General features: G+C 42.1%; 2 protein-coding genes and 2 pseudogenes across 3 annotated transcripts; all 4 read left to right on the top strand.

The window, feature by feature from the left end:
- Window positions 1–827: 827 nt before the first annotated feature.
- PCNA (proliferating cell nuclear antigen) lies at window positions 828–7,434 on the top strand. Its single transcript, XM_024559743.3, has 6 exons — window positions 828–1,223; window positions 2,266–2,363; window positions 2,503–2,570; window positions 3,459–3,653; window positions 6,146–6,269; window positions 6,348–7,434. Exons 1-6 carry the CDS (start codon window positions 1,003–1,005, stop codon window positions 6,425–6,427), a joined length of 786 nt encoding a protein of 261 aa, XP_024415511.2. The 5' UTR covers window positions 828–1,002; the 3' UTR covers window positions 6,428–7,434.
- Window positions 7,435–8,305: 871 nt separating this feature from the next.
- On the top strand, window positions 8,306–23,629 carry TMEM230 (transmembrane protein 230). Of its 2 annotated transcripts, none has more exons than XM_024559810.4 (4): window positions 8,306–8,414; window positions 11,726–11,845; window positions 13,126–13,248; window positions 22,605–23,629. In XM_024559810.4, the coding sequence occupies exons 2-4, from the start codon at window positions 11,747–11,749 to the stop codon at window positions 22,743–22,745; spliced, it is 363 nt and encodes a 120-aa protein (XP_024415578.1). In that variant the 5' UTR covers window positions 8,306–8,414; window positions 11,726–11,746; the 3' UTR covers window positions 22,746–23,629. The 2 variants fall into 2 exon arrangements, with proteins under 2 accessions (XP_024415578.1, XP_045050893.1); XM_045194958.3 differs by lacking the exon at window positions 8,306–8,414 and adding an exon at window positions 8,445–8,614.
- LOC112304167 (large ribosomal subunit protein uL11-like) lies at window positions 14,034–14,862 on the top strand (annotated as a pseudogene).
- Window positions 18,854–20,516, top strand: LOC112303610 (glucosamine-6-phosphate deaminase 1-like; annotated as a pseudogene).
- Window positions 23,630–24,844: the final 1,215 nt, after the last annotated feature.

Genomic DNA, 24,844 nt, shown 5'->3' with positions numbered 1-24,844 from the left:
TCTACAAGTCGAAGACAGGACCCTCCTCCGTTCGACAGCAAGATCACGATTCTCTTTACTGTCTCTCCGCTTTCATTGCGGTGGTCTGGAAAGAACCGCATTATCTTCGAAGTATGCCTGTTACGCCTTCTTTTTAAAATAAAGTTAAAAAAAAGGCGCTCACATAGAAAACGCGTACATGGCATAAAACTAAACATATTTTATTAAGTACATTGCAGAAATGTTTGCGGTATGAACCCATTTTTGTCTTCTGAAACATATATTTGCAGAGGGAAAAAAGCTTACAATACTGTATACAGAAACGATTGGTAGGACCCAGGCGTGGAGGGGGGGGCGTGTTAAGAGATGATGGTGGGAACTAATTTTGTTTTATAACAGTACACCTCTTTATCTTTTGACTTTTAGGAACGTGTCACTTCCACAACAAAAATAAAGTGCGCACTTAAAGCAGTTCTCTTCAGGCTACAAGGTGGCTTTCCCTCCCGATAGTCTAGATTTGTGATTCACTTTTACTCTCGGGGCTGGCAACTTTCTGTCCTCCAAGCGGGAACTACAAACGTGGAGCTCATAGACGCCAGGCCTCGAGCTCACTAATGCTCGGACTCGTCCCGCGTTCCGACTCCGGTACGAGACGAAACGGGCAGGACTTCCGCCAGATGCCGTTCCGCCCGCCCCCGGAAGGCTCAGCGTTCCAACCCCGCACGGGTCCCCTCATAACCCAATAGGTGTTCACGGGGGGCGGGCCTAGCGGGGATAAAGCATAGGATTGGGCTTGGCTCTCCGCCATGGTATAGGCGGGGTAGCGTGGTGACGTCTCGTCACGGGACGTAGGGACGGAGAGCTCGGGCTCGCAGACTCGGCGGTACTACACGGTTGCCGGCAGAACGCTGTGGTGATCTTCCTTTATCTCAGGCGCTGCCTGCTCGCTCTCATTCTGTGAAGCGCAAGGCGGCTACACCTCCTTCTCTTCGTCTCTAGCTGCGTCGTTGCCACTCCGCCACCATGTTCGAAGCTCGCCTGGTCCAGGGCTCCATCCTGAAAAAGGTGCTGGAGGCGCTTAAAGATCTCATCAATGAGGCCTGCTGGGACATCAGCTCGAGCGGCGTCAATCTGCAGAGCATGGACTCGTCCCACGTGTCTTTGGTGCAGCTCACCCTGCGCTCCGAGGGCTTCGACACATACCGCTGCGACCGCAACCTGGCCATGGGTGTGAACCTCACCAGGTTAGCCCGGGGGGCGGTGGGGGACCAGGCCCTGGTCCGCTCACTCTCGTTCCAGGCTGTTGGCGGGAGCTCTTCCGAGGCGGGACCTCATTGGCTGGTGTGGGCCACCGCGCCTTCTCGTTGGCCTGCGGTGCCGGGGGGCGGGACCTAGCGGAGCGCGCGCTTCCGAAAGCCCGCGCTCGCTGCGGCGCGAAGCTACTTTTTCCGCGCCAAAGTCACAAGGCGGGGTGGGTGGCGGGAGAATGACGGGCTTCGCCGGGATACTAGGAAAACACAGAGCTCTTTTGGTTATTAGATGCCGTCAGCCTTGGCTGAGAAACCTTGGTCATGGATGATTTAACTGCTTTACGGTGTTCCCTACTCGCTCCTTTCTTAGGGACAATAGGTTTCCGGCTTTTTATTACGAAGTGCAGTGAGCATCTTGTTGGACTTGAGGGAATATTTCTCCAGGGCAGTGGCTTTCAACTTTTTGATCACTATCTAGTACATATACTTGTTTGAATTTTTAAAAACATGGGAAATATTTACCCATATCATATGCATTGTCTTTTAATAGATGTAATAGTTTTTACTGGTCATTCGCGGCCTAATAATTTTCTCAATCACTAAAGGGATTTGCGATTCAGAAAATACTGCTCTTTTGTGGTCCTCATAGCCAGGGTTGCGGGTTCTGTCTCCAGTCAGGGCACATAAAAGAAACAACCAATGAATGCATAAATAAGTGGAACCACAAATTGATCCCTCTCCTTCAAATCAGCTTTACACATTTAAAAGGAAATGCTGCTCCATTACTTATTTATCTTCAGAAGTGGAATTGCCGCTGGTAGGGTGTGAGCTTTTTTGGCTTAAGTACTTAATGCCAGATTGCTTTCCAAAATGGCTGGGCGGGTTTACACGTCTCCCGGTAGCAGGTTTACTTAATTTGCCAATTCATCAGACAGCCTAGTGTCTAAAAATAGCAACTTCTTGTTTTAATTGCTTAGAACTCTTAACAATCTTAAGAAGATAGTGTCGATTTTAAACCCTGTGTCTTCTCTTCTAGCATGTCCAAAATACTAAAATGTGCTGGCAATGAAGACATCATTACCCTAAGGGCTGAAGATAATGCGGACACATTGGCACTAGTATTCGAAGCCCCAAGTAGGTTATAATCTGCTACTGAGTTATGCTGCAGAAAATTAAAATGCAGCGTCAGTAATGTTTGTGATGCTTATAAAATTTACTTCACAGTCATAAGTTTACATGCTTTTATTCAACAATATGTGCTTTCTTTTGGTAGATCAAGAAAAGGTTTCAGACTATGAAATGAAGTTAATGGATTTAGATGTTGAACAACTTGGAATTCCAGTGAGTATCAGTTTCTGATTGAGTGTACTGTATGTGGTAGTTACCTAAAACACGTTAGCCTGCAGTACTCTAAAAATCGGATCATTCATTGCTTGACTTTATTGTTAAGTGTATATTTACATTTCCATATACCTCCATGCATCTTTTTATTCTTGAATTCTTTTTTTTTTTTTTTTTTTTTTTTTTTTATTGAGTAGATTTTAGAGCTATAGTGGCAGAAATTTATTAGATTAAGTTTATCAGCATTAAAGGACAGAAGTATTGTGGTAATGTTTAAAATGCCTAGTATCATATTCTTTTGTTTTGGAAAGCAGGTAGGCCTTCTTGCCCATCAGAGTTCCTGTACCATGGTCTAATGTCCTCTAGATTTAGCCCTGGAGGTTGATTTGGGGAGGCTCTAGTTCCCTAGATTTTACTGTTCCAGGTTTAAATTTGTTTTCTTAGTGTGATTATTTTTATAACATATTTGTTTTAAATCTGCATTCATTGTTTTGAAAGGTTGGAGTGTAAGTCACACAATAGTGATAATGTCAACATAATCAAAAATCCTAAAATTCTGAGTTCTCATTTAGATGCTGATTCTTCAGAAAAAATGAGGGTGCCACCTGGCTGGTGTGGTTCATTGGATTGAGTGCCAGCCTGCAAACCAAAGGGTCACTCCGCTAGTTCAATTCCCAGTCAGGGCACATGCCTGGGTTGCAATCAAGGTCCCCAGTAGGGGGGCACACAAGAGGCAACCGCACATTGATCTTTCTCTCCCTCTCTCCCTCCCTTTCCCTCTGTCTAAAAATAAATAAATCTTAAAAAAAAAAAAAAAATGAGGGTACCTACCAAATCTTGAATTTTCAGCAACTGATCTTTAAGGTTTTTGTTTGTTTTGTTTCATAGGAACAAGAGTATAGCTGTGTGGTAAAGATGCCTTCTGGCGAATTTGCACGTATATGCCGAGATCTCAGTCATATCGGAGATGCTGTTGTGATTTCCTGTGCAAAAGACGGAGTGAAATTTTCTGCAAGTGGGGAACTTGGAAATGGAAATATCAAGTTGTCACAAACAAGTAATGTTGATAAAGAAGAGGAAGCTGTAAGTAGTTTTAAAGTAAACTACTTTGAAGAGAATTGTAGCACTGCCTAATAGATTGTGTGTTGGTCTATTTGGGCTGTTACAACAGAATGCCATAAACCGGTGGCTTATAAGCAGTGGAAATGTTTTTCTTTCATAAGGACATACTGAATACCATCACATTGGGGATTCAATTTTAACATGAATGTGAAGGAAAACACAAAACATTCAGTCTCCATAGCAAGATAATTGCTAAAAATTACAGGAAACTAAGGAAAAATAGACAAAATTGCACTGTTAAAATTTGTGAGCAGGGGATGTAAGTTCAGTGCTTCCTTTTTAAATCACAGAACAGTGTGTTTGTGTATCAAACCCACACATACTCTAAGGATTGGATTGGGGAACTAGGTATCTAACCTTTAGATTTCTGGAGGTGCTTACTCTGCTTGTACCAAATAACAGTCTAGGATACCTCAACTAGAAGGATCTAGTTAGGGGTAGAAATCTAGCTGTCATGAGCTCTGGTATAATCCACATTTAACAAAAAACTAATACTCTTGATTCCTAAATATTGTTAAATTATGGTTTTCCTGTAATCAAGCAGGGTTTTTTGTTTTGGGGGTTTTTTTTGTTAAGATTCTTAGAATATTTTAAAACTAATATTTGGTAATTGTGCTAGAAGAAAACTTTACTTCCTAGCCTGTGAACATCAGTTAACTGTATAAAAACAAAAATTAAAGGGCCTAATAATCTCACAGGATTACTAGGATTAAATATGGTAACATTCAAAGTGCTAAATACAGTATCTGGCATATTTAAGTTTATAGTAATTAGATATTATTTTCTTGTCCCTTGCTTTAGTAATCAACCCACCATTTAAATGAAGGTAAACTCAATTAATTACTTTTTAATGTTCAATGCCCAACAGTAAAGCTGACAATACGTAAGAAAGGTTTGTTTTTTACTACAGATTTATTTAATTTATTCTCCTAAGTAAAATACTCCCGCATTAAATGAACTTGTTGTATACACAACCTAGATAGGCTCATAACCATAATTTTAATGCACCGCATGGTAATGTACCTTCAGATAGTCTCTCTGCAATGTGAATTTAATAATATGTTATAGATTCTTCAATATTAGCAGGAAGATTCTGTAGATGTTTCAAATGAAGACTTTTTTTAAATGATACTAATAACAAAAGCCTAGGGGCTAATTCCAACTTTTATCTCTCCTAAATTAGATTTCACTCCCCATCTAACTTCAACTTTTTAAAAATCTCTTAACATTAGTTCAATATGTGTGTGTGTGTGTGTGTGTGTGTGTAAATTTGATTTTAGAGAGAGGGGGGAGGTAAGGAAGAGAGAAACTGATTCGTTGTTCCACTTATTCGTTGGTTGATTTGTGCCCTGATCTGGGATCCAACCTGCAACGTTGGCATATTGGGACAACACTCTTAAGTTGGGGGTGTCAAACTCATTTTCACCGGGGGCCACATAAGCCTCGTGGTTGCTTTCAAACAGCCAAAATGATTTTAGGACTGTTAATGTAACTACTCCTTAACTGTTAAGGAGTTGAAATTACATTCGGCTCTTTGAAGGCAACCACGAGGGCTGATGTGGCCCCCAGTGAAAATGAGTTTAACACCCCTGCTCTATCTAAGCAAACTACCTGACCAGGGTGATCCATAAATATTTTAATATTACTCAAAGTATAACCATTAAAGTTTACCACATCTGCTATTTAATATTAAAGGATTTTTTAGTGTTCCTGCTTCCTTGGTCATTCAAAACTGTTTGAATCAAAATTTTAAGAAGGCTCATACATTGCATTGCAGTTGGTTGATATAACCCTTAAATTTCTGTCAATCAATTGGTTTTCTTAAGTTTGTTTTTGCCTCTCCATTACATTTTCACTTTTTGAAGAAACTAGGTCATTTATCATTGAGTTTCCCACAGTCTGGATTTTGCCAGTTGCATCCCTTATATCAGTTTGTTCCTGTACCTTGTATTTCCTATAAACTAATAGCTATAGCTCTTGAGTCTTGATGATATTCAGGTCCTTTGCATTGGCAGTGGGAGAGCAAGAATACATAATATGTGGTGGTATGTACCCCTAGTAGGAGTCATGAGATATCTGAATACCTTGTCATTTTAGCACCCATAATAGTCATTAGTCATGTCTAGATTCATTAACTCATTAGGTTTTGCATAGTTGTAAAATGTGTGTGTGTGTCTGTGTGTGTATTCATTTATTAGCTGGCTTACGTATTAGAAATATTTTCATAAAGAGAAGCTGTTACCACATAATTTGGTTACCTAAGATTTGGTTCATATATGGAAAGGCAGGCTGAATACTTGATTCTTTTGCTTTGTTAACCTGTTTTCAAAATTAGTCTCATAGCACCCTCCAAAGTAATCAATAAAGGGTTTTTTTTTTAATGTATATTACAAACTAACAGGTTGTAACTTGATGTTTTTTCAATATGATGAATCTTTTGTTTTCTCCCTTAGGTTAGCATAGAGATGAATGAGCCAGTTCAGCTAACTTTTGCACTGAGGTATCTGAACTTCTTTACAAAAGCTACTCCACTTTCTCCTACTGTAACACTCAGTATGTCTGCAGATGTACCCCTCGGTAAGAAAATAATTTGTTGAGTCTTGTAGGTAATGTATGTGGTACATCTCAATAATTAACTATGTTTCTGTTTTCCAGTTGTAGAGTATAAAATTGCTGATATGGGACATTTAAAGTACTACCTGGCTCCCAAGATCGAGGATGAAGAAGGATCTTAGACGTTTCCAAAGTCCGAGAAAATAAAACTAAACTCTTCAAGAACTTCTGAGATTCCACCATGCCCTTAAAAGTCTCTTGTGTCACCAAATTTGTACCTGCGTACATATGTAGATAATGTTCTCTGTAAATAACCTATTTTTTTCATTCATTCTCTACACTTTAAAGGATAGTCACAAGTCAGATCTGATCTTAACAACCTAGAAGTACTGCTGTATCTAGAAATACTCTTTTAGGATTTTTATAAGAAAGGGTTTTAACTATTAGTGCAGTTTTAAGAATTGTGTTTTCAGTTTAAATAAAAGTTATTTGAATTTCAAACATCAGAGGACAGTGCCTTCATTTGAACTAGGCTGCAAGTATTCTAGCAAATGCACAGCTAATGCTATCTTGTTGTATAAATGTGTTCGGGGTTTTTTTTGTTTTGTTTTTCAGTCTAGAGCAGCCAGGTACAAATACATTAGAGCCATAAAAAGTACTTCAAATGCAGTAGGTGATAAGATATTTTGGAGGATTCATTTGCCAAACTTATTTTTGTATTTAGGTCAAGAAATGAATGGGAGAATACAACAAATTCTATATATTTTATTATTTTGTCGTTGTGTTAGTAAAAACCACCTCAAAGATTTCATAAGACTAGCATTGTTACAGGGCAGTGTTTCTTTGCCCTACGGATCCTTTTGCAAGAATCTTTGAAGTTTAACTAGATCTGTGATAGAGCCCGAGGAATGTTTGTGCAAAAAATAAAAAAATTTTTCTTTGGTATAAATAGCCTTATTTGGGACTTAATCCCTTAAAAGGTGAAGATGTCTTAAGTCTCATGGACGGTGGATTCAACCGGGAAAGTGAAAAGGCCCAGCAGTTGTGAAATAAAGGCTGTTTAACTGTTCCCAGTAGTTGTGCTACAAGATCACAAGTTGGCATTTCACATGCTGCCAATTGCTTTATTACTGTTCATTTTCCCCTTGTATTTTGTGTTTGGTGGATTAAACGACTAGTTGTACCTGGACTGAGTTCTAGTTCTATACTTTAGAAGTCACTGTATCCAGTGGGTAATTTAACCTGTGTGCCTGGGAGGAAGGAGGTTTGCGGCAAAGGGGCCTGATGGAATTTTGTGGGTAATGAAAATGTTTTATCTAGACTGGTGATGGGTTCCAAGACTGCATTTGTTAAACCTCATCCAATTGTACTTTATTGTATGTAAGTTATGCCTTAATAAATCTTACGTTTAAAAAAGCTTCATGTGCCCTGGTCAGGTAGCTCGGGTGGACCGTGTGTAGACGCATGCCAAGGTACGGGTTTAGAGGGGTACCATTCGGGAGAACCAATGAATGTGTGAGTGAGTGGAGCGATGGGTCGCAGTTGCCCTCTTAAATCGATTTTTAAGAGCTTCAAGTGTGGCAGAACGTCCCAAGTGGGCTGATGACGGAAAGAAGCACAAGAGTGGCCACTCGAAGGAGTAACTGTGGGGGTAATGGCTGGCAAAGACGGCGGCGTGGCCCCACGGAAGGCTAGCTGCTCTGAGCAATAGACCTGGCACCTCCCGCACTACGGGGCCTGGGACAGGCTCAGCTTCCACTCCCTGGGGGCGCTACTGCGCTCCCTGCACTGCCTAAGGGGTCAGGAAAAGAGACAGGTAGCCGGCTTGTCCAAGGCCTGTGACCCATGGGGGTGGGCACCCTACAGACCAGACCTCCCCTGCGGAGGTGGCTGGCAGCCGGCCCAGGCCGCGGTGCCTCCCGAGAACGCTGCCTCCCCAGGGCTGCTTGCACGAGCACGCGGCTGAAAGAAAAAGGACGTTTCCGGTAAGCCCGGTGAAAGGCGTCGCCTCCGTGACGCTACTTTCCTTATGTCGCCTTCCCTTACGCAATTTCCGACGCATTTCCGACGCTGAGCTGGTCCGGGCGGGGTGGGGAGGGTGACAGTTAGGTGAGGCATGTCTAGAGCGTCTCTGCTTCCAACGGCGAGCAAGCTGTCCGTGACGCTCGGGTAAGCGGTGCCAACGGCGGGGCGGGCGCGGAAGCGGCCCTTCGGACTCACGGCGTGGTGGGGACTACGCTCCCCACCCAAGTCAAGCCCCGGGTCCTCCATGTGGAGTGTTCGCCCACCTCGGCAAGGCTGGCCTCCTTCCAGAAACCGGTTTTGTTTGTTTTCGGTCTAAATTCGCGTCGGTTCTTCCTTCTCTTCTGGTGAGATCTGGAGACAGGCAGGAAAGTAGTGTGTGTGCAGGCGCGTAGTTCCAGGCACTGTGCTAAGTGATGCTGACTCTTTTAAAATTCTTGCAACATTTAGGTGCAGGGGACTTTGGGGGTTGCAGTGGAGCTGGGGGTTAAAAATATCGATTTCCATACTTTCTTTCCCCTCTTAGAATTCTTATTCCTTACCACCAACAAGCCTTCCCCTCCACTCTCCCTCATGCCCTTGCGCTTTTCTGTTTTGATGCGGATGTACGGTTAACGGCAGAGTCCACAAACTTGTTTTTAAAAGAGACAAATACAAATCAGAGTTCATTAAGTGCCATCATAAGCCCCCTTATATAGGTAGTTTGGACTTTAAGTTTTATAAAATTAAATTTATATTGCCAAGTAATAGGATCGCAACTTTTGAAAACCTAGTATTTGCACTGACTGGTGTGGCTCAGTGGGTTGGGCATCTTCCGGCAAACCGAAAGGTCCTTGGGTTTGATTCCCAGTCAGGGCACTTCCCTGGGTTATGAGCCAGGTCCGCAGTTGAGGGCGTGAGTAAGGCAACCGATGGATGTTTCTCCCCTTCTCTCCCTCCTTCCCCTCTCTAAAAATACTTAAATAATTTTTTTTAATCCTAGTATTTGACTCCGTTTAATCTAACCCTTTGTTAAAAAAACAATAGGCCAAATGGAGTCACTTTTGCTAAGCTGTATCACCAAGCCAAAACTTAGTAACTTACCTAACTGCAGTTTCATCCCGTTTCTGCCTATAATAACCTTCCAATTTCTGCAACGCCTCAGCACTCCCTTTCGGTTGCTAGATGGGATGCTGCGTGATTCATCAAATAATAAAGCCAATTAGATTTTCAAATTTAGTTAGTTGAATTTTGTTCTTTAACACCTTTTAGGATGACATATAAGTTAGCACTCTTTTTTCAATACTTGATATCTGAACCACTAATTACTAAAAAGGGACATGAGCATTTAGCATCAATGCTAGTTATTTTAGGTTGAATGCAGGCCATTCAAAACACCTTATTAACATGTGATTGAGTCCACCTAACCAGCACTACCTGCAGTTGTTATAACGATGATTATTTGTAAAATGTTATACCAAAGGGAAGCCATTCTTTGTTTTTTGTTTATGTTGCCCTTATTGGAATACTTAATTTTCTCTTTTAAAAGACATGTTTCACTTTTAGAAATCAAACAGCTTCACGACCAAAATAGATTTGCTGTTTTTTATTTACACAACTGGTTTTATGGAGGAAAAGTGCACAGAATATTTTTAATTTTAAATCATTTTTTAATGTTTCAATTATAGTTGACATACATCATTATACTAGTTCCAGTTGTATACCCCAGTGATTAGACATTACATAATTTACTAAGTTATCATCCCAATAAATCTTGCACCCATCTGACATTATACATAGTTACTGAAACATTATTGACTGTGATCCCTATGCTGTACTTTACCTCCCCATGTTGTTCTGTAACAACACTTTGTATTAATACTACTTAATCCCTTCATCTATTGCACCCATCCACCAGCCCCTCCCCCATCTGGCAGCTGTCAAAATGCTCTCTGTCCCTATGACTATGACTCTGTTCTGCTTGTTTATTTTGTTTTTAAGATTCAATTGTTAATATGTATTTATTGCCCATATTTTAATTGTTCATATTTTTTATCTTGCTTTCTTCTTAAAGAAGACCCTTTAATATTTCATATAATATTCGTTTGATAGTGAACTCCTTTAGCTTTCTCATGTCTGGGAAGCTATTTTTTTTTTTAAGATTTTATTTATTTATTTTTAGGCAGAGGGGAAGGGAGGGAGAGAGGGAGAGAAACATCAATGTGTGGTTGCCTCTTGCGCGCACCCTACTGGGGACCTGGCCTGAAACCCAGACATATACCCTGGTTAGGAATCGAACCAGCGACCCTTTGTTTCGCAGGCCAGCACTCCATCCACTGAGCAATACCAGCCAGGGCTAGTTTTTTTTTTATCTGGCATTTTGTTCTATTCTTTCAGTTGGGTCATGTTTCTTTGTCTCCTCATTTTGACAGCCTCCCTGTGTTTGTTTCTATGTGTTAGGTAGAGCTGCTACATCTCCCAGGCTTGGTAGGGTGGCCTAATGTAGTAGGTGTCCTGTAGGGTCCAATGGCACAGCCTCCCCAGTCACTCAAACTGGGCACTCAAAGTGTGACCCTCATGTGGGCTACATACACCCATCTCTTGTAGTTGAGCCTTGATTGCTGTTGGCATGTCAGTGGAAGGGATTTACCTCCAGGCTGATCAGTTGCAAGGACTGGCTGTGACTACCCTTCACCATGGAAAGATCAGCTATGCAGGGGCCCCTTCCACAGAGCAGTACTTACTTCAGCAGGTCTCTGGTGCCTACTGAGCGTGTCACTTGTGGAGGTGGGTGGTGGTGCTTCAGCATGGTCTGAAGCTGTCCACTGCGTGCGCTGGTTCTGGGGCCTCGTGGGTGGTGCAAGCCAAGGTCAGCCACCACCTGTGTTCTGCCTGGGACCACTCAGTATGAGCTACAAAGAGATCTGCAGATGGCTGCTACTTCTGCTTGGCTTGGCAGTGCCGAGGTGAGGCCAAGCTGTGAACTAAGACCTGTGAATCCATCGGCGAAAATGTTGATGTGAATGTTATTCCCCACCCTCTCTATCCTTCCTGCCTGGCAAATAAGAGAATCACTTGAGTATATGCTCCTTTTGCTTTTCTTTTTGAAGCAGGGAAAAGAGACAAACAATACTATGGACTTTGGTGTCAGATGGACTTGGATTTAAATCGACACTTTCCACCCTATGTGACTTTGGAAAAATTAGAAGGCAGGGTAATGTTGGAGGCAAGATAAACATGAGTTCTGGTTCTTGGCCAATGTCTTGACTCTCTTTCTACCAGGACAAACGAGAGTGCATATATAACGTTCACTTTGTCAAAAGAATTTAGGCTCTTAAGAGCAGTGGAGCCTAAACTGCCGGTTGCTAGTATGTCCTCACAGCCCAGAGCTCCAACACACTGCATCTGAGAGGCCTGAATTCACGGGCTAGAAAACATCATTGTTGCTTGCAGACAATAACAGTTTTCTTTGTTTTCAGCCTGTAGCTGTGTCAGCGTGTATGATGCCATCTCGTACTAACCTGGCTACTGGAATCCCCAGTAGTAAAGTGAAATACTCAAGGCTCTCCAGCACAGATGATGGCTACATTGACCTTCAGGTAAGGGCAGAAAGGAGCTGATGAGCGTGGCTGGCTCTGTCTGATGAATTAGCAGGAAGGCCTTCCAGGTGGAGGTTTTGCTAACTGTCCCTGGGGATTAGAGGAAAGAAACCCAGCTCCTTTCAGCCATAGCTGCAGAAGGAGGGACCTTGGTGGAGCTGTTTCAAACCAGTATAAATACTGCTCCTTTCTAAGAATTTTTAGTTGTAACGTCAGAGCCCAGCAATTGCAAATTTTATTTAGTTTACCTGAAAAATAATCAGATTGTGTTGTGTTAGGTAGAGTTTTTTTTAAGGACTGTGTCATTGGTTTGTTTACAATTTAGTCGAAGCCAGTTCATCTTTTAAGGGAGAAACTAACTGCTAAAGCCAGTACATTATGGAAATCTTCCTTCTTTCCTGATGTCACGAGATCCAATTTATTAAAGGTATTCTTTGTGACAAACAGTAAGTAAAATAGAGTATTTATTAAATTTGTGTTCTACCCTAATCATTTCTTATAAAATACTGAATGGCGTAGCATCTCCTTTTGCCCATTTCTCCTTAGAGCAGGATATTTTAGGTGGAACCAGGGCCAAGGAGGAAGTAGAAGGAGTCATCCTTTTAAATATAAACAAATCAATTATTCTTTCTGGTCCTTGGACCCACACTTGAAGGACAGAGATTTTCTTTTTTTTAAAGCACACCTGGAAAGCTTCTAGCCAGTTAGGTCAGATACAACCATGACCCAAACCTCCGAAAGTTTGTTTTTGAATCTTAACCTTGAATTGAACTTGTTAATAAGGCAGGTTACTTGCTCCATGGGGCAGGCAGCTAATGCTTTAAAGAAAGCTGTTTCTAAAACTTTTGACTGTATGCTGACTTAACTTTGAGAGTCAGAAATCACTTATTTTCTTTACTTCCCCCGAGTGTGATGTTCAGTCTTGAATCCCTGTAGATTAGGACAGTCTTCCATGGGCCAGGAGCTTAACAAATACATGTCTAATCAGTGAATCACTATAAAGTGTCTTTTTATTTGTAGGAAAATAGTTTTTTATGGTCTGTGGAAGGAAACTAGAACTCGAAAGAATAACATTCTGCTGGGACTCCTTGGTAGAGAAATAACTAGAGCTTCGTCCCCTGCCTGTTCCTTTCCTTTCTCTCCCAGAGCTGCAATGGGTGGTAAGAGTTACTTCAAGACGCATGAAGCCTTCAGAGTAGTTCTGATTTTCCTCCCTGCTTTAAAGTGTCTGAGCCCTGGTATTGTCATAATGCTCTTCCTTGTCTTTGTTTCTCTTCCAGTTTAAGAAAAGCCCTCCTAAGATCCCATATAAGGCCATCGCGCTCGCTACAGTGCTGTTTTTGATTGGTACCTTTCTCATTATCATAGGCTCCCTGCTGCTGGCAGGCTACATCAGCAAAGGGGTAAGTTGAAGGGTTTGTGGGAATTTGCCATCAGATCTTTAAAATGTGAACCGGGGCTCTATTGTTTTCTATTTGTATCTAGTACAGCAGATTGCACCAGGAAGAAGAGAAGGGTTTGGGGTTGTTTTTTTTTTAAGACTTTGTTCTGTGCTAACAAAACATGTGTTTCTTCCTGTGAACAACAACAAACTTCTCCCACAGTTCCTCTGAGGTAGGTGGTGGCAGGTCAGCAAATTTTCCCTCTGAGATGGGGGGCCTTTTCCTTACTCTCAGAGTTTGGAGCAGCAAAGCAACGCCTGGCATCGAGGACTCCTGAATGGTAGAGGCTCTAAAAGGAGTAGTGTGCTATCGTTGGGGCTTTGCAGTGCTACAGACATACGAGTCTGGGGAGAAGCAGTGAGGCTTATGAAAATCTGGAACCACTGACCAAGCCAGGACTTTTGTCCCATGAATCAGAGGCTTCTTATACTGGGTTTGGTTGCAGTTCCTTTTGGGCTTCATTGTGATACTTTAGAAACCTGAGTGGTGTTTGGTGGGTTTTGGGCTGCATACAGACACTTAAACAATGTCTAAGTTGTTTTGAACTAGTATTGATCATAATTCATGTTTGTTTTTCAACACACACCAGGTGAGGGGATCTGTGGGCATGATTTTTGGAATTGGCAGTAGTTGCAATGTCATAATAAATGGCTGTTTATGGGTTTTAAGAAATGTATCTAATTTGCCTTACTCCTTAGCTATTTAAAACAATTATGTGGCTACATAGGTTTACTTGGTGTGCAGTCTAAGTTTGAACACCTGACTTCAGGACCATGCCTTCAGTTAACTTTGATTGTGTTATGCAGCATAAATCCCAAGGGTATAGTAAGGAGTCTATTCATGATATAGCTTTTAGCTTTCAGCTCAGAGGAGGCAAAAGTGCAACTTTCTTCTGTCATCCCTATCCGAAGTTCATCCAACATGAGCAACCTCCACCATGCCACTGAAATTTGACCCCAACGAGATCAAAGTCGTATACCTGAGGTGCACTGGTGGGGAAGTCAGTGCCACGTCTGCCCTGGCTCCCAGGATCGGCCCCCTGGGTCTGTCTCCAAAAAATGGTTGGTGATGACATCACCAAAGCAACCAGGGACTGGAAGGGTCTGAGGATTATAGTGAAACTGACCATTCAGGAGAGACAGGCCCAGATTGAGGCAGTGCCTTCTGCCTCTGCCCTGATCATCAAAACCCTCAAAGATCCACCATGAGACAGAAAGAAGCAAAAAACCATTAAGCACAGTGGAAATACCACTTTAGATGAGATTGTCAACATTGCCTGACAGATGCGGCCCCGATCTTTAGCTAGAGAACTCTTTAGAACCATTACAGAGATCTGGGGACGGCCCGGTCTGTGGGCTGCAATGAAGATGGCCCCCACCCTCATGACATCACAGATGACAACCACAGTGGTGCAGGGGAGTGCCCGGCTAGTTAAAAATGACAAAGGAAGATATTTCGATTAAAGATCATTTGACAACCAAAAAAAATGATATTATAAAAATTGAAAGTGGAAATGAGATCCACATGCAACAAATACCATTTTACTTTGTGTGGCTGATAAAGACTACTCGATAAATAAGAATAAGATGTTGATTTAAAAAAATCGCTAAGCCCTCGCCAGGTGGCTTAGTTGGTCGAAGTAACATCCTGTATACCTGTAAAAGGTTGCGGGTTCAATTTCTGGTCAGGGCACATATCTAGGTTGCAGGTGTGATCCCCAGTCAGGGTGCGTACAGGAGGCAACCAATCGACATATCTTCCTCACATTGATATTTCACTATCTCCCTCTCTCCCTCTCTCCCTCTCTCTTTAAAATCAGTATCATATACTTGGGTGAGGATTAACAAAAAAAGAAGAAGAAGATCAGTAATAGGTTTTGTTTTGGTTTTTGGTTTGGATTTTTTTCACATTTTATTACAGACATTTCAAATAAAACAGAAGTAGATGGAATAATATAACTTACCTCCATGTGTCCGCCATGCACCATCAACAGTTATAAAAATTTATTTCATCTACCCCTTCCAACTTTTTTCATGTGTATTAAAGCGAACACCAGATTTCCATTTTGCTGGTAATTCTTTTTCTTTTTTTTAATCCTCACCCAAGAACATGCTTACTGATTTTATGCAGCAAGAAGGGAGGGAGAAAGAGAGTGAGAGAAACATTGATATGATGGAGAAACATCAATTAGTTGTCTCACATTCGCCCCAACTGGGATCAGACGAATCCACAACCATGTGCCCTGATCAGGAATTGAACCTGCAACCTTGTGGCACCATGCTCCAACCAACTGAGCCACATCAGCCAAGGCTGGTGGGTAAATTCTTAGGTGTTCATCTTCAGTATGCGTTTCTAACAGTTTTTACATAAATCTAGGGATGCTGTCTTAATATTATTTTCTTGTAAACTGTTAGATTTAAGGACTTCCTTAGATTTGGATTTAATTTAGTTTAATTTTGTTTTAGAAAGAGTATTTCATAAGACATGTTTACTATAGCACATTGATTCTCAAACTTCATTGTCAATCAGAATTACCTTGCAGATTTATTAACACACAGATTTCTTGCTCTCACTCCCAAAGATTTCAGTTCTGTAGGACTAGAGTGGAGTGTGAGAATTTGCATTTTTTAACAAGTTCCCAGGAAATGCTGGTGGTCTAAGGGCTACATTTTGATAACATTGCCATAACATTATGCCCTGGCTAGTGTGGCTCAGTGGATGGAGCATGGACTGTGAAGCAAAGGGTCGCTGGTTCGATTCCCAGTTAAGGCACATGCCTGGGTTTCGGGCCAGATCCCCAGTAGGGGGCGCACGAGAGGCAAGCACACATTGAAGTTTCTCTCCCCTCCTTTCTCCCTCCCTCCCCCTCTCTCTAAAAATAAATAAATAAAATATTTTTTAAAAATTGCCATAACATTACATTAAGAGACATGCGATTATCCTAATTTTTAGTTGATATTAAGATTGATTCCTAGGTTCAAATGTTTTCAGCTAAATTCATTTACAGTTATTTATTTATTTATTGATTGATTGATTTTTAAAGAAGGGAAGGGAGGGACAAAGAGGGAGAGTTGAGAGAAACATCAATGTGTGGTTGTCTCTCACGCACCCCCTACTGAGGACCTGGCCTGCAACCCAGGCATGTGCCCTGACTAGGAATCAAACTGGCAACGCTTTGATTCTCAGGCCTGCACTCAATCCACTGAGCCATACCAGCCAGGGTAAATTCATTTATTATAAACTTCCCCATCACCCTTTACACTTACGAATCTAGTTTTTTCATTTTCTGCATCTATCAGATGGAATACTTCTATAAAGAACTTTGTCAGATTTGCTATTTGGTTACCCTGAAATCCAATGTGTATAGTGAAGTTAGGAAAAATGTTTGATTATTTCTCTATTTTAATTTTGATTTAAATGCATCTAGCAACCTCAACAGGTGACCAAAGAATTATTAGTATCATTATAAACTCATCATTTTTTAAAGTATTTTTGCTTTGATTAATTGTAGTCTATATACTTTTAACATATAAATCATCCCAAATTGGGTCAGTAGGAGCCCATTCAGTTCGCTCTTGTGACTTTAAACCTGACCCGGGTAGCCTTTGATAGCTTTCTTGCTTTCCAGTGCCCCGGGTTGCATACTTCCTGCCCCCTAGCTTGTGAACAGCCATATCTCTAAGGAGCCCTGATTTAGAGACCACAAACTGGGCTTTAATAGTGCTCAGTGCTAGTGGTTTTCATTGTTTCTAGGTCTTTTCTGTGACAGAATTAGGAAATAGGTATCTTTTAGAAAACAAGGGAAAATAATATATAGCTATAGGGAGAGAGATACCATGTAGATATAAAAATACAGATATTTCCAATGCAAACATTTTTGTAAAGATTTTATTTTATTTTTTAGAGAGGGGAAGGTAGGGAGAAAGAGAGGGAGAGAAACATCAATGTGTGGTTGCCTCTCGGACGCCCCGCACTGGGGGCCTGGCCTGAAACCCAGGCGTGTGCCCTAGACCAGGAATCTAGCTGGTGACATCAGATTGAGAGGCTTTTCTAACCTTCCCTCTGTCTTGTTTCTTCTTTGGAACCAAGATAGTTTCCCTGCTAAAAGAGCTAAGGCATGTCCACCGAACAGGCTAGGTGGACATGCCTTCATTCAGTGCTTTCAAATTCTCATTACATAACACCTTCACTGTTATGGCTGTGTGCCAGTTGTCTTATTATTTGCTTCACATTATTCTTTAATTCAGCTCATTCTTAATTTATTCTTTTAATCTTAAGCAATAATATATAACAACTAATGAGTTTGGTGTGTTCATTATATATTTCTTTTCATAATTCACATTGTGCTAAATAAATACCCATTCAAATATTTTTTGAATGTTCCACTTGGTACCATTTAAAATAATCTTGTACACCATATGTAGTGGTCAAGATTCAGGCAGGACAACTGCACACGTTTATTTCTGTGGCATTTTTTAAACAGTATGGGAGAACTAAAAATGCAAAAAGGGTACACTTGAGTTAGCACAGAAATAGTAATTGTATGAAGCAGTTACCCTCCTGAAGGAACAGAGGGAAGAATATGGGGTTACTAGAACCTAGAAGCTTGAAAGAAGAGCCCTTCGGAGGTTAAAACTCTGAGGAGGAGAGTATGCCCAGGCCATGCTGGTCTCTCTGGGGGCCTCCTGAGGCTGGTTATGCAAGCATGGGTGTAGAAATGGGGAACTGTGACGACTGCTAGCGTAAGTTACTTTCCCGCCAAGGTCTGGGACCACTGCTGGAGTGACGCTAACTGGGAGAGCAAGCAAATCGGAGGAAAAGTGTCCCTTCTCCTCCCTCCCTTCCAGTCTCCCTGCTGACAGAATGCCCAGCCGCCATGTGCCCTAGACTGGGAATCTAACCGGTGACCCCTTGATTCACAGGCCGGCGCTCAACCACTGAGCCACACCAGCCAAGGCTCTAATGCAAATTTAAGATTAAAATTTTTATATGTGTATGTCTATCGTAGTGATGTTTTATTAATCACTTGCCTTATTCTCTATATAATTGCTTCAAAATAATGATAGTAGTATTAAATTATAAATATAGGAAGGCTGAATCGTGCAAAGTAAGCTTTCATGCACAGGTAAGTTTTCTTTGCTATTCTTTGAGTCCTTAGGATATATGTCATTAGGGATGTAGTCAAAATCCTTTGAAAGATAAAAGAAGGAGAGAAAAGTAGAAAATGTAAAGTAAGATAACAGACATAACACCAAGCATGTGCAATTGTGAGAGTTGTAGACTTTATTCTTTTTTATTTTCAAATAGTTCATCTTTGGCCTGAGGGAGCCCCCTTCAAGTCCTCTTTCCTTATGTTTAAAGGAGATTTATAGATTGATTTAATTCTTTGGGTGAAGGAAATCTTCCTAAACTTACAAACAATGGGAAAAGTCACAAAGAAAGAGGAGGATAAGTTAAACTATAAAACATTTAAAACTGCCTGTAAAAAACCAAGTCAGACAAAGCAGTTTTGTAAAGGTGAAGTCATTCAGCACATCTGTTGAGCCTCTTTTATATGTTGGGCACATCTGGGGATACAGGGATGGACAAAGTCCCTGTCCTAATGGAATTCCCCCAAAAGTTGAAGCCCTACTGATAAAAAGAGACTAAACACCATTCCTCCGTTTTTGACCTACGAATCATGTTCATGGGATAAGGAAATAATCTGGAAGGCCAAGAAAAACACTGAAGTTAGTGTGGTGTTCTGTACAGTCACAGGAAGTGAGAGACAACTAAAATATCCAGCAGCCCCGGGTGGTGGGGTGGATGCATCCATTACAACTGTGGTACATCCATTACAGTGGAATGCTGCACACCATCAGTTGACGTCTGTTAGTTTTGGCCTGGCACAGCATGACCTGTGGCCATGGGACCCACGCCACTGCGGAGGTGTCTGCAATAAGATGAAGCTCATCATCCTGGACCACTATTCTCGGGCTGGTGAGTGCGCCGCCAAATACATCAGGAACCGCATCATTGACTTTAACCCGGGACCAGGCAAGTACTTCACTGGGGAGCACCCCACCTGGCTGCTACAAGAAGCTGATTGAATACTGTAAGAATGGAGACCTGTGCTTCAAACATGTGAAGACCGCCAACGTGGGCAAGTATGTGGATCTTCCTTGAGACCATCCAGAGAGTTACCACTTTTTTATGTGGAGAAACTTCTTCAAGCACAATGACATTCACCCAGAAAACATGGACATTCTGGATGGTAATGCAGCTGACCAGCAGCCTGATAGTGACGCCTTTGAAGAGAAGACCAAGGCTGTAGATGGGATTGAGCTGTTGGAGGAATCAGCCCAGATGGACACATTGCCTTCAATGAGCTGGTCTCCAGTTTGGTGTCCAGGACCCATGTGAATACACTGGACATAAAAACCATGCCGGCCAGGGCTGGATTCTTAGATGAAGATCTCGCCAAGGTGCCCACCATGGCACTGATGACAGGTGTGGGTGCTGTCGTGGATGCTAGAGAGGTGATGACCCCCATCACAGGTGCTCACAGGGCGTTTGTACAAAGCCATCAAGGAAGGAGAGTGAACTATGTGTGGACTGTGCCATGTCTGCCTTCCAGCAGCATCCCCACAGCATGACTGTGTGTGATGAGGATGCCACCCTGGACCTGAAAGTGAAGACCATCAAGTATTTCAAAGGTTTAGTGCTTGTTCACAACAAGTTGGTAGACCCTGTGTACAGTATCGAAGAGGAAGAAACAGAGAAAAGCCAGTTCTAAGAAACCGTGCAGTGATTGGCCTGTGCTAATCCTTGGGCCAGGTACCCCATTGGGACAGGCTGGTCTTTCTGGAAATTGTCTTAAGGAAGACAGAGTTGCATTTCTCTGATCCACTCAGATTGCTCCAGACAAATGGGTGGACGAATATGCAGCGTGGAGCCTCGTCGTGGAGTTTAGCAACAGGAGAAATGACTTGTTTGTAACTAACTCTTAATCAGAAAAAGTAGTTTTGGGGTTTTTAGCTTTTTTCAGCCTCTGACACTGTTCACATGTACAACCCACCGCTGTTAAGAATTTCTGTCGTTGTGTGCAGGTTCTCAGTTGGGAGGAATAGGGGCTTGTTGTATTTGACAAAGCGTCTTTAGAGAGGCCTGAGAGCCCCTTTTCAGCAGGCCTGCCCCATATTTGAGAATCACCGCCACAGACTAAAGAACAAGCTCTGGATGTCTAAAATGAGCATAAGGAGGCAGTCTCTCTGGTCAGTAACAAGTGACACGGAAAGAAAACTGCCCCGTTTCTTTTTTTTTTTCCTCAGTCGGCCTTCCCATGAACTCTGAGGACTCCTTGGGGGAGGATTTGGGAGGGTAGGGCTGAAGAGAAGGCTTTGCTGATGAACTCAGAACCTCCAGGGACCCAGCAAGGTCAAACTCGTCTCCCTCAGGGACCCTCCAGCACGGGGAGGAAGGTGGAAATCCTTTTCCCACCAGAGCCCTGTGTTTTTGTTCCAAGGTCTCCCTGTGGCTCCCCTTTTACACACTCATTGAAAGTAGACAGACCACTGGGACAGTGGACACTGGCACAACTGCAGTGTGGTGTTCAGCCAGAGTGATGGGGCCAGCAGCTCACTTAGGAGTTTAGTCACAACACGTGAGCGACTGTTCTGCTTCCCCAGGAGCTGAGTGTCAAGACAATATGCAAATGATTCTCAAGGTGCCTCCCCTGCCCACCAGCATAAAATACCCCACCCTTCTAACCCTCTCCCAGTGTGTGGTGTGCTCTGGTATTCAGGAAATACAACTCTCTTGTCCCTTTATCCTTCATCCCTATTCACAAAATGAGTCTATTTCACTGCCTTCTTTTACTTAAGGCTCCTCCTTCCTGTTTCAAGTGGCTGCTGCCTCTGTTTCTGAAGATCTTTCAGAGCCTGGCTCAGTCCTCTAAGTACTGTGTTTGCTCCCAGCATGTGGCCTTTACCTCTTTTTCTTCTTTTAAAGATTTTTATTTATTTTTAGACAGAGGGGAAGGGAAGGAGAAAGAGAAGGAGAGAAACATCAATGTGTGGTTGCCTCTCATGCACCCCCTTCTGGGGACCTAGCCCACAACCCTGGCTTGTGCCCTGACTGGGAATTGAACCAGCGACACTTGGGTTCACAGTCCAGCGCTCAATCCACTGAGCCACACCAGCCAGGGCTGCCTTTAGCTTTCATACATGGTTGTGCTGTCAGTCTGTTTTAAGATAATAGATCAGTGGGCTTGTTTGCAGTGTGATGTTTTCTGTTAAATCCAATGTTTAAACAATAGCAACAAAAAAAACCCATTATGACCCTGCCCAGGTGGCTCATTTGGTTGGAGCATTGTCCTAATACACCAATGTTATGGGTTTGATCCCTGGTCAGGGCACATACAAGAATCAACTAAAGGATGCATATAATAAGGGGAACAACAAATTGATGTTTCTCCCTCCTCTCCCTCTCTAAAATCAATAAATAAATGTAAAAACCCATTATATTAGTTTCATGTGTACAACATGATTCAAAATTTGTACTTACTGCAAAATATCACCACCATAAGTCCAGTTAACGTCCATCACCACACATAGTTACACATTTTTTTGTGTGATGAGAATTTTTAAGACCGACTCTTTCATCAACTTTTGGACATACAGCACCGCATTCTTAACTGTGGTCACCATGCTCTACATTACATCTCCAGGGTCTCTTCATTTCATAACTGGAGTTTTGTGCCTTTGACCACTTCACCCATTCCTCCTACCTCCATACCCCACAGTGAAAAGCTTTTAGTCATATTTTGGCAAGATCTTGTTATCAGAGACAAAGAATAAGCCACAGAGTGTGTTCACAACTAAAAATGTTAAATAAGGAATAGAAGCCAGTAAGCCAAAATCTCTGAATGAACATGGATAATATATTTTCCTTATAATTTTAGGTACTTTGCAGGTTTTTTAAAAATTTTATTTATTGATTGGAGAGAGAGAAGCACCAATTCATTGTTCCACTTATTTATGCATTTATTGTTGCTTCTTGTATGTGCTCTGACCCCGGTATCAAACCTACAACCCTTGCGTAGCAGGGTGATGCTCTAACCAACTGAACTACCCTGCCAGGGCAGTCCTTTGCAGTTTTTCTACAATTGATAATCAGGGGAAAAAAAGATGTAAACCTTTGCGCTAGATAGTGTGCTACCCAAAGAAAATACTCTGAAAAGTCTAACATACTGATCTATGGATGGGACCCATGTGTTATTTTATTTTAAAATGCATAACTTATGTGGTACTAATGCATTTGCCTCTTTCTTCCACCAGGGGGCAGACCGGGCTGTTCCTGTCCTGATCATTGGCATCCTAGTGTTCCTGCCAGGATTTTACCACCTGCGCATCGCCTACTATGCATCCAAAGGCTACCGGGGTTACTCCTACGATGACATTCCGGACTTTGATGACTGAGCTCGGCTCTAAGATACTCAGCAGAAACTATGGCTAAAGGCTAAGGAATTCTGCAGTTTGCAGATGTTTAACAAAACCATAGGCAGGTTTATGGGTCCATCCTAAAGACTTAACTGAGCTTACAGTTAGCTAATTAGGGCATGCTCTATTGTTCATCTCCCGGCCCTGACGAAAAGCTGACGGGTTTTTCCACAGGATCCTGTCTGTGTCATGGGAGAATAGCAATGTTAATTGTATGGAAAAACAGGAGGTTATTCTGTAGTAGAAAGTGTTACTGCCGCCACCCTTTTTGGAGCCAACATTTCTTATAAATAGCCTTTATTGTCAATTTGTTCTTGTGGCACATGGAAAAATGCAGTATGTCAAACTTCTCTCTACTAAGTAGTTTATTTTAAAAATATCTAAATATCTCATCCCCTGTGTTCTAACTTCATATTAATGGAAGACCTTGGCAAAATCAAACATTAGTGTGGATGCATTGTGATATTACGAGCAATCAGGAATTTTTTTAAATCTCCGAGCAAGTTTTCAAAATGTAAAGGCTTCCCCTGTTCACCACTCCTTGGCCAGCTCTCGTCTGGTTCACCAACACGTTGGGCACCATATAGTTTGGGTAATTCTATCCTTTACAGATTGAGACATTCTGTATATCATGCCTTTAAGGACTGGACTTATGGCTGTTTTCTAAGGAAAAAGGTAGATACATGGTTGTTATTTAGAGTTTATAACCCCGTTGTTAGCACCTTGTATTATGATGTCATTCTGCTGAAAGTTGCAAGATTTGGCCTGGATCCTTAGGGGCTACATTGCCTTAGTTTGATTCTGTTACCTAGCTTGTAAAAAGTGACTTATGTTCAAAAGAAATTAAAATGTCAAAATCTAAATCCTATACTCAAATGAGTTAACTTCAAACATATTTCAGAAAAGATTTTAATGACTATATGATATCACAGATGCCAATACCCAGGACTGCTTGCATTTGTAGATAACTACTTTCATTTGTCAGACTGCTTTCAGTCATGCTTCTACTCTGGAGTTGTGGGTTGCTCAACCAGAGGCCTGGAAGTGCCGTTAGCTGCGATTTAGACGGCTGTGGATAGAGCAAGTTTACTGGGGAAGGTGAGTTCAGCTTTGGATGTGTTAAGATTTTTCCTAGATTGTATTTACTTATTCTTAGAGAGAGAAGAGAAAGAGAGAGGGAGAGAAAAACATCAATGTGTGGTTGCCTCTTGCACGCCCCCTTCTGGGGACCTGGCCCACAACCCAGGCATGTGCCCTGACGAGGGATTGAACCAGTTACCCTTCAGTTCACAGGCCCGTGCTCAATCCACTGAGCTACGCCAGCCAGGGCAAGGATGTGTTAAGTTCTAGATGTCTGCTCGAAATCCAAGTGGAGCTGTTGACTAGGCAATTGCAATGTGCAAGTTTGGAGTTCGGAAAGGGAGTCTAAGCTGGAGGTAGAAATTTGGGAGTCAGTGTTGGGATAATATCTAAGAACCATGGGACTGGATGAGATCTCCCGCAGAGTGAGTGCACATGGGAAAAAAAACACTAAGACTCAGGAAATGAGGGACGAAAAAAGGGACCTGAAGCAGCCTCCAAAACTAGGAATGTTTGTTAATGGGAGGATAGGCTGGGGAGTCCGGCAGACTAATGAAAGTCCTTGGGTCTTGGCAGTGAAGACGTGAGGAAATATATAAAGCTTTATTCTGGGCAGTGTTTGCAAAGCAAAGCTCAGGCCAGAAGGTTTTGGCCAAACCAGATTACTTGGTCCTTTTTATAAGGTTAATCTTGCCAGTGGTAAGGGGGTGGGGGGAGTGGACACAAGGGTACACAGTGAAAAGTAGGCATTTGGTTGGTATGAGTAAACATTTGCTCCCCCAGCCCATTCCCCAAGGTTCTCTAATTAAGTTTCTTATATACCCTTCCACCCTTCCAGAAATATTCTAAGTGTGTGTCCTTAAAAAACAAAAACAAAAAAACTTGGGGTCCCATTATATAGTTTTAAAATTTCTTTTTTCCCCCCTATTTTGTTTTGTATAACTTTCCATACCCAGAGAGATCAGCCACATTTTCTACATTTAAATTACAAGTACAGT

Source organism: Desmodus rotundus, chromosome 6 (genome assembly GCF_022682495.2).
Source record: "Desmodus rotundus isolate HL8 chromosome 6, HLdesRot8A.1, whole genome shotgun sequence".
Lineage (NCBI taxonomy): Eukaryota > Metazoa > Chordata > Mammalia > Chiroptera > Phyllostomidae > Desmodus > Desmodus rotundus.
The sequence above is the reverse complement of the archived record's forward strand: the minus strand, read 5'-3'. Positions and strand labels throughout refer to the sequence as shown.

What these genes read in the sequence shown, in the direction of transcription:
- PCNA (XM_024559743.3), top strand. Translation starts at nt 1,003, where the DNA reads ATGTTCGAAGCTCGCCTGGTCCAGGGCTCCATCCTGAAAAAGGTGCTG. An exon ending in ATGGGTGTGAACCTCACCAG is followed by an intron (nt 1,224 to 2,265) that starts GTTAGCCCGGGG and finishes CTTCTCTTCTAG; the next exon opens with CATGTCCAAAATACTAAAAT. An exon ending in TTGATAAAGAAGAGGAAGCT is followed by an intron (nt 3,654 to 6,145) that starts GTAAGTAGTTTT and finishes TTTCTCCCTTAG; the next exon opens with GTTAGCATAGAGATGAATGA.
- TMEM230 (XM_024559810.4), top strand. Translation starts at nt 11,747, where the DNA reads ATGATGCCATCTCGTACTAACCTGGCTACTGGAATCCCCAGTAGTAAA. An exon ending in ATGGCTACATTGACCTTCAG is followed by an intron (nt 11,846 to 13,125) that starts GTAAGGGCAGAA and finishes TTTCTCTTCCAG; the next exon opens with TTTAAGAAAAGCCCTCCTAA. An exon ending in CAGGCTACATCAGCAAAGGG is followed by an intron (nt 13,249 to 22,604) that starts GTAAGTTGAAGG and finishes TTCTTCCACCAG; the next exon opens with GGGGCAGACCGGGCTGTTCC.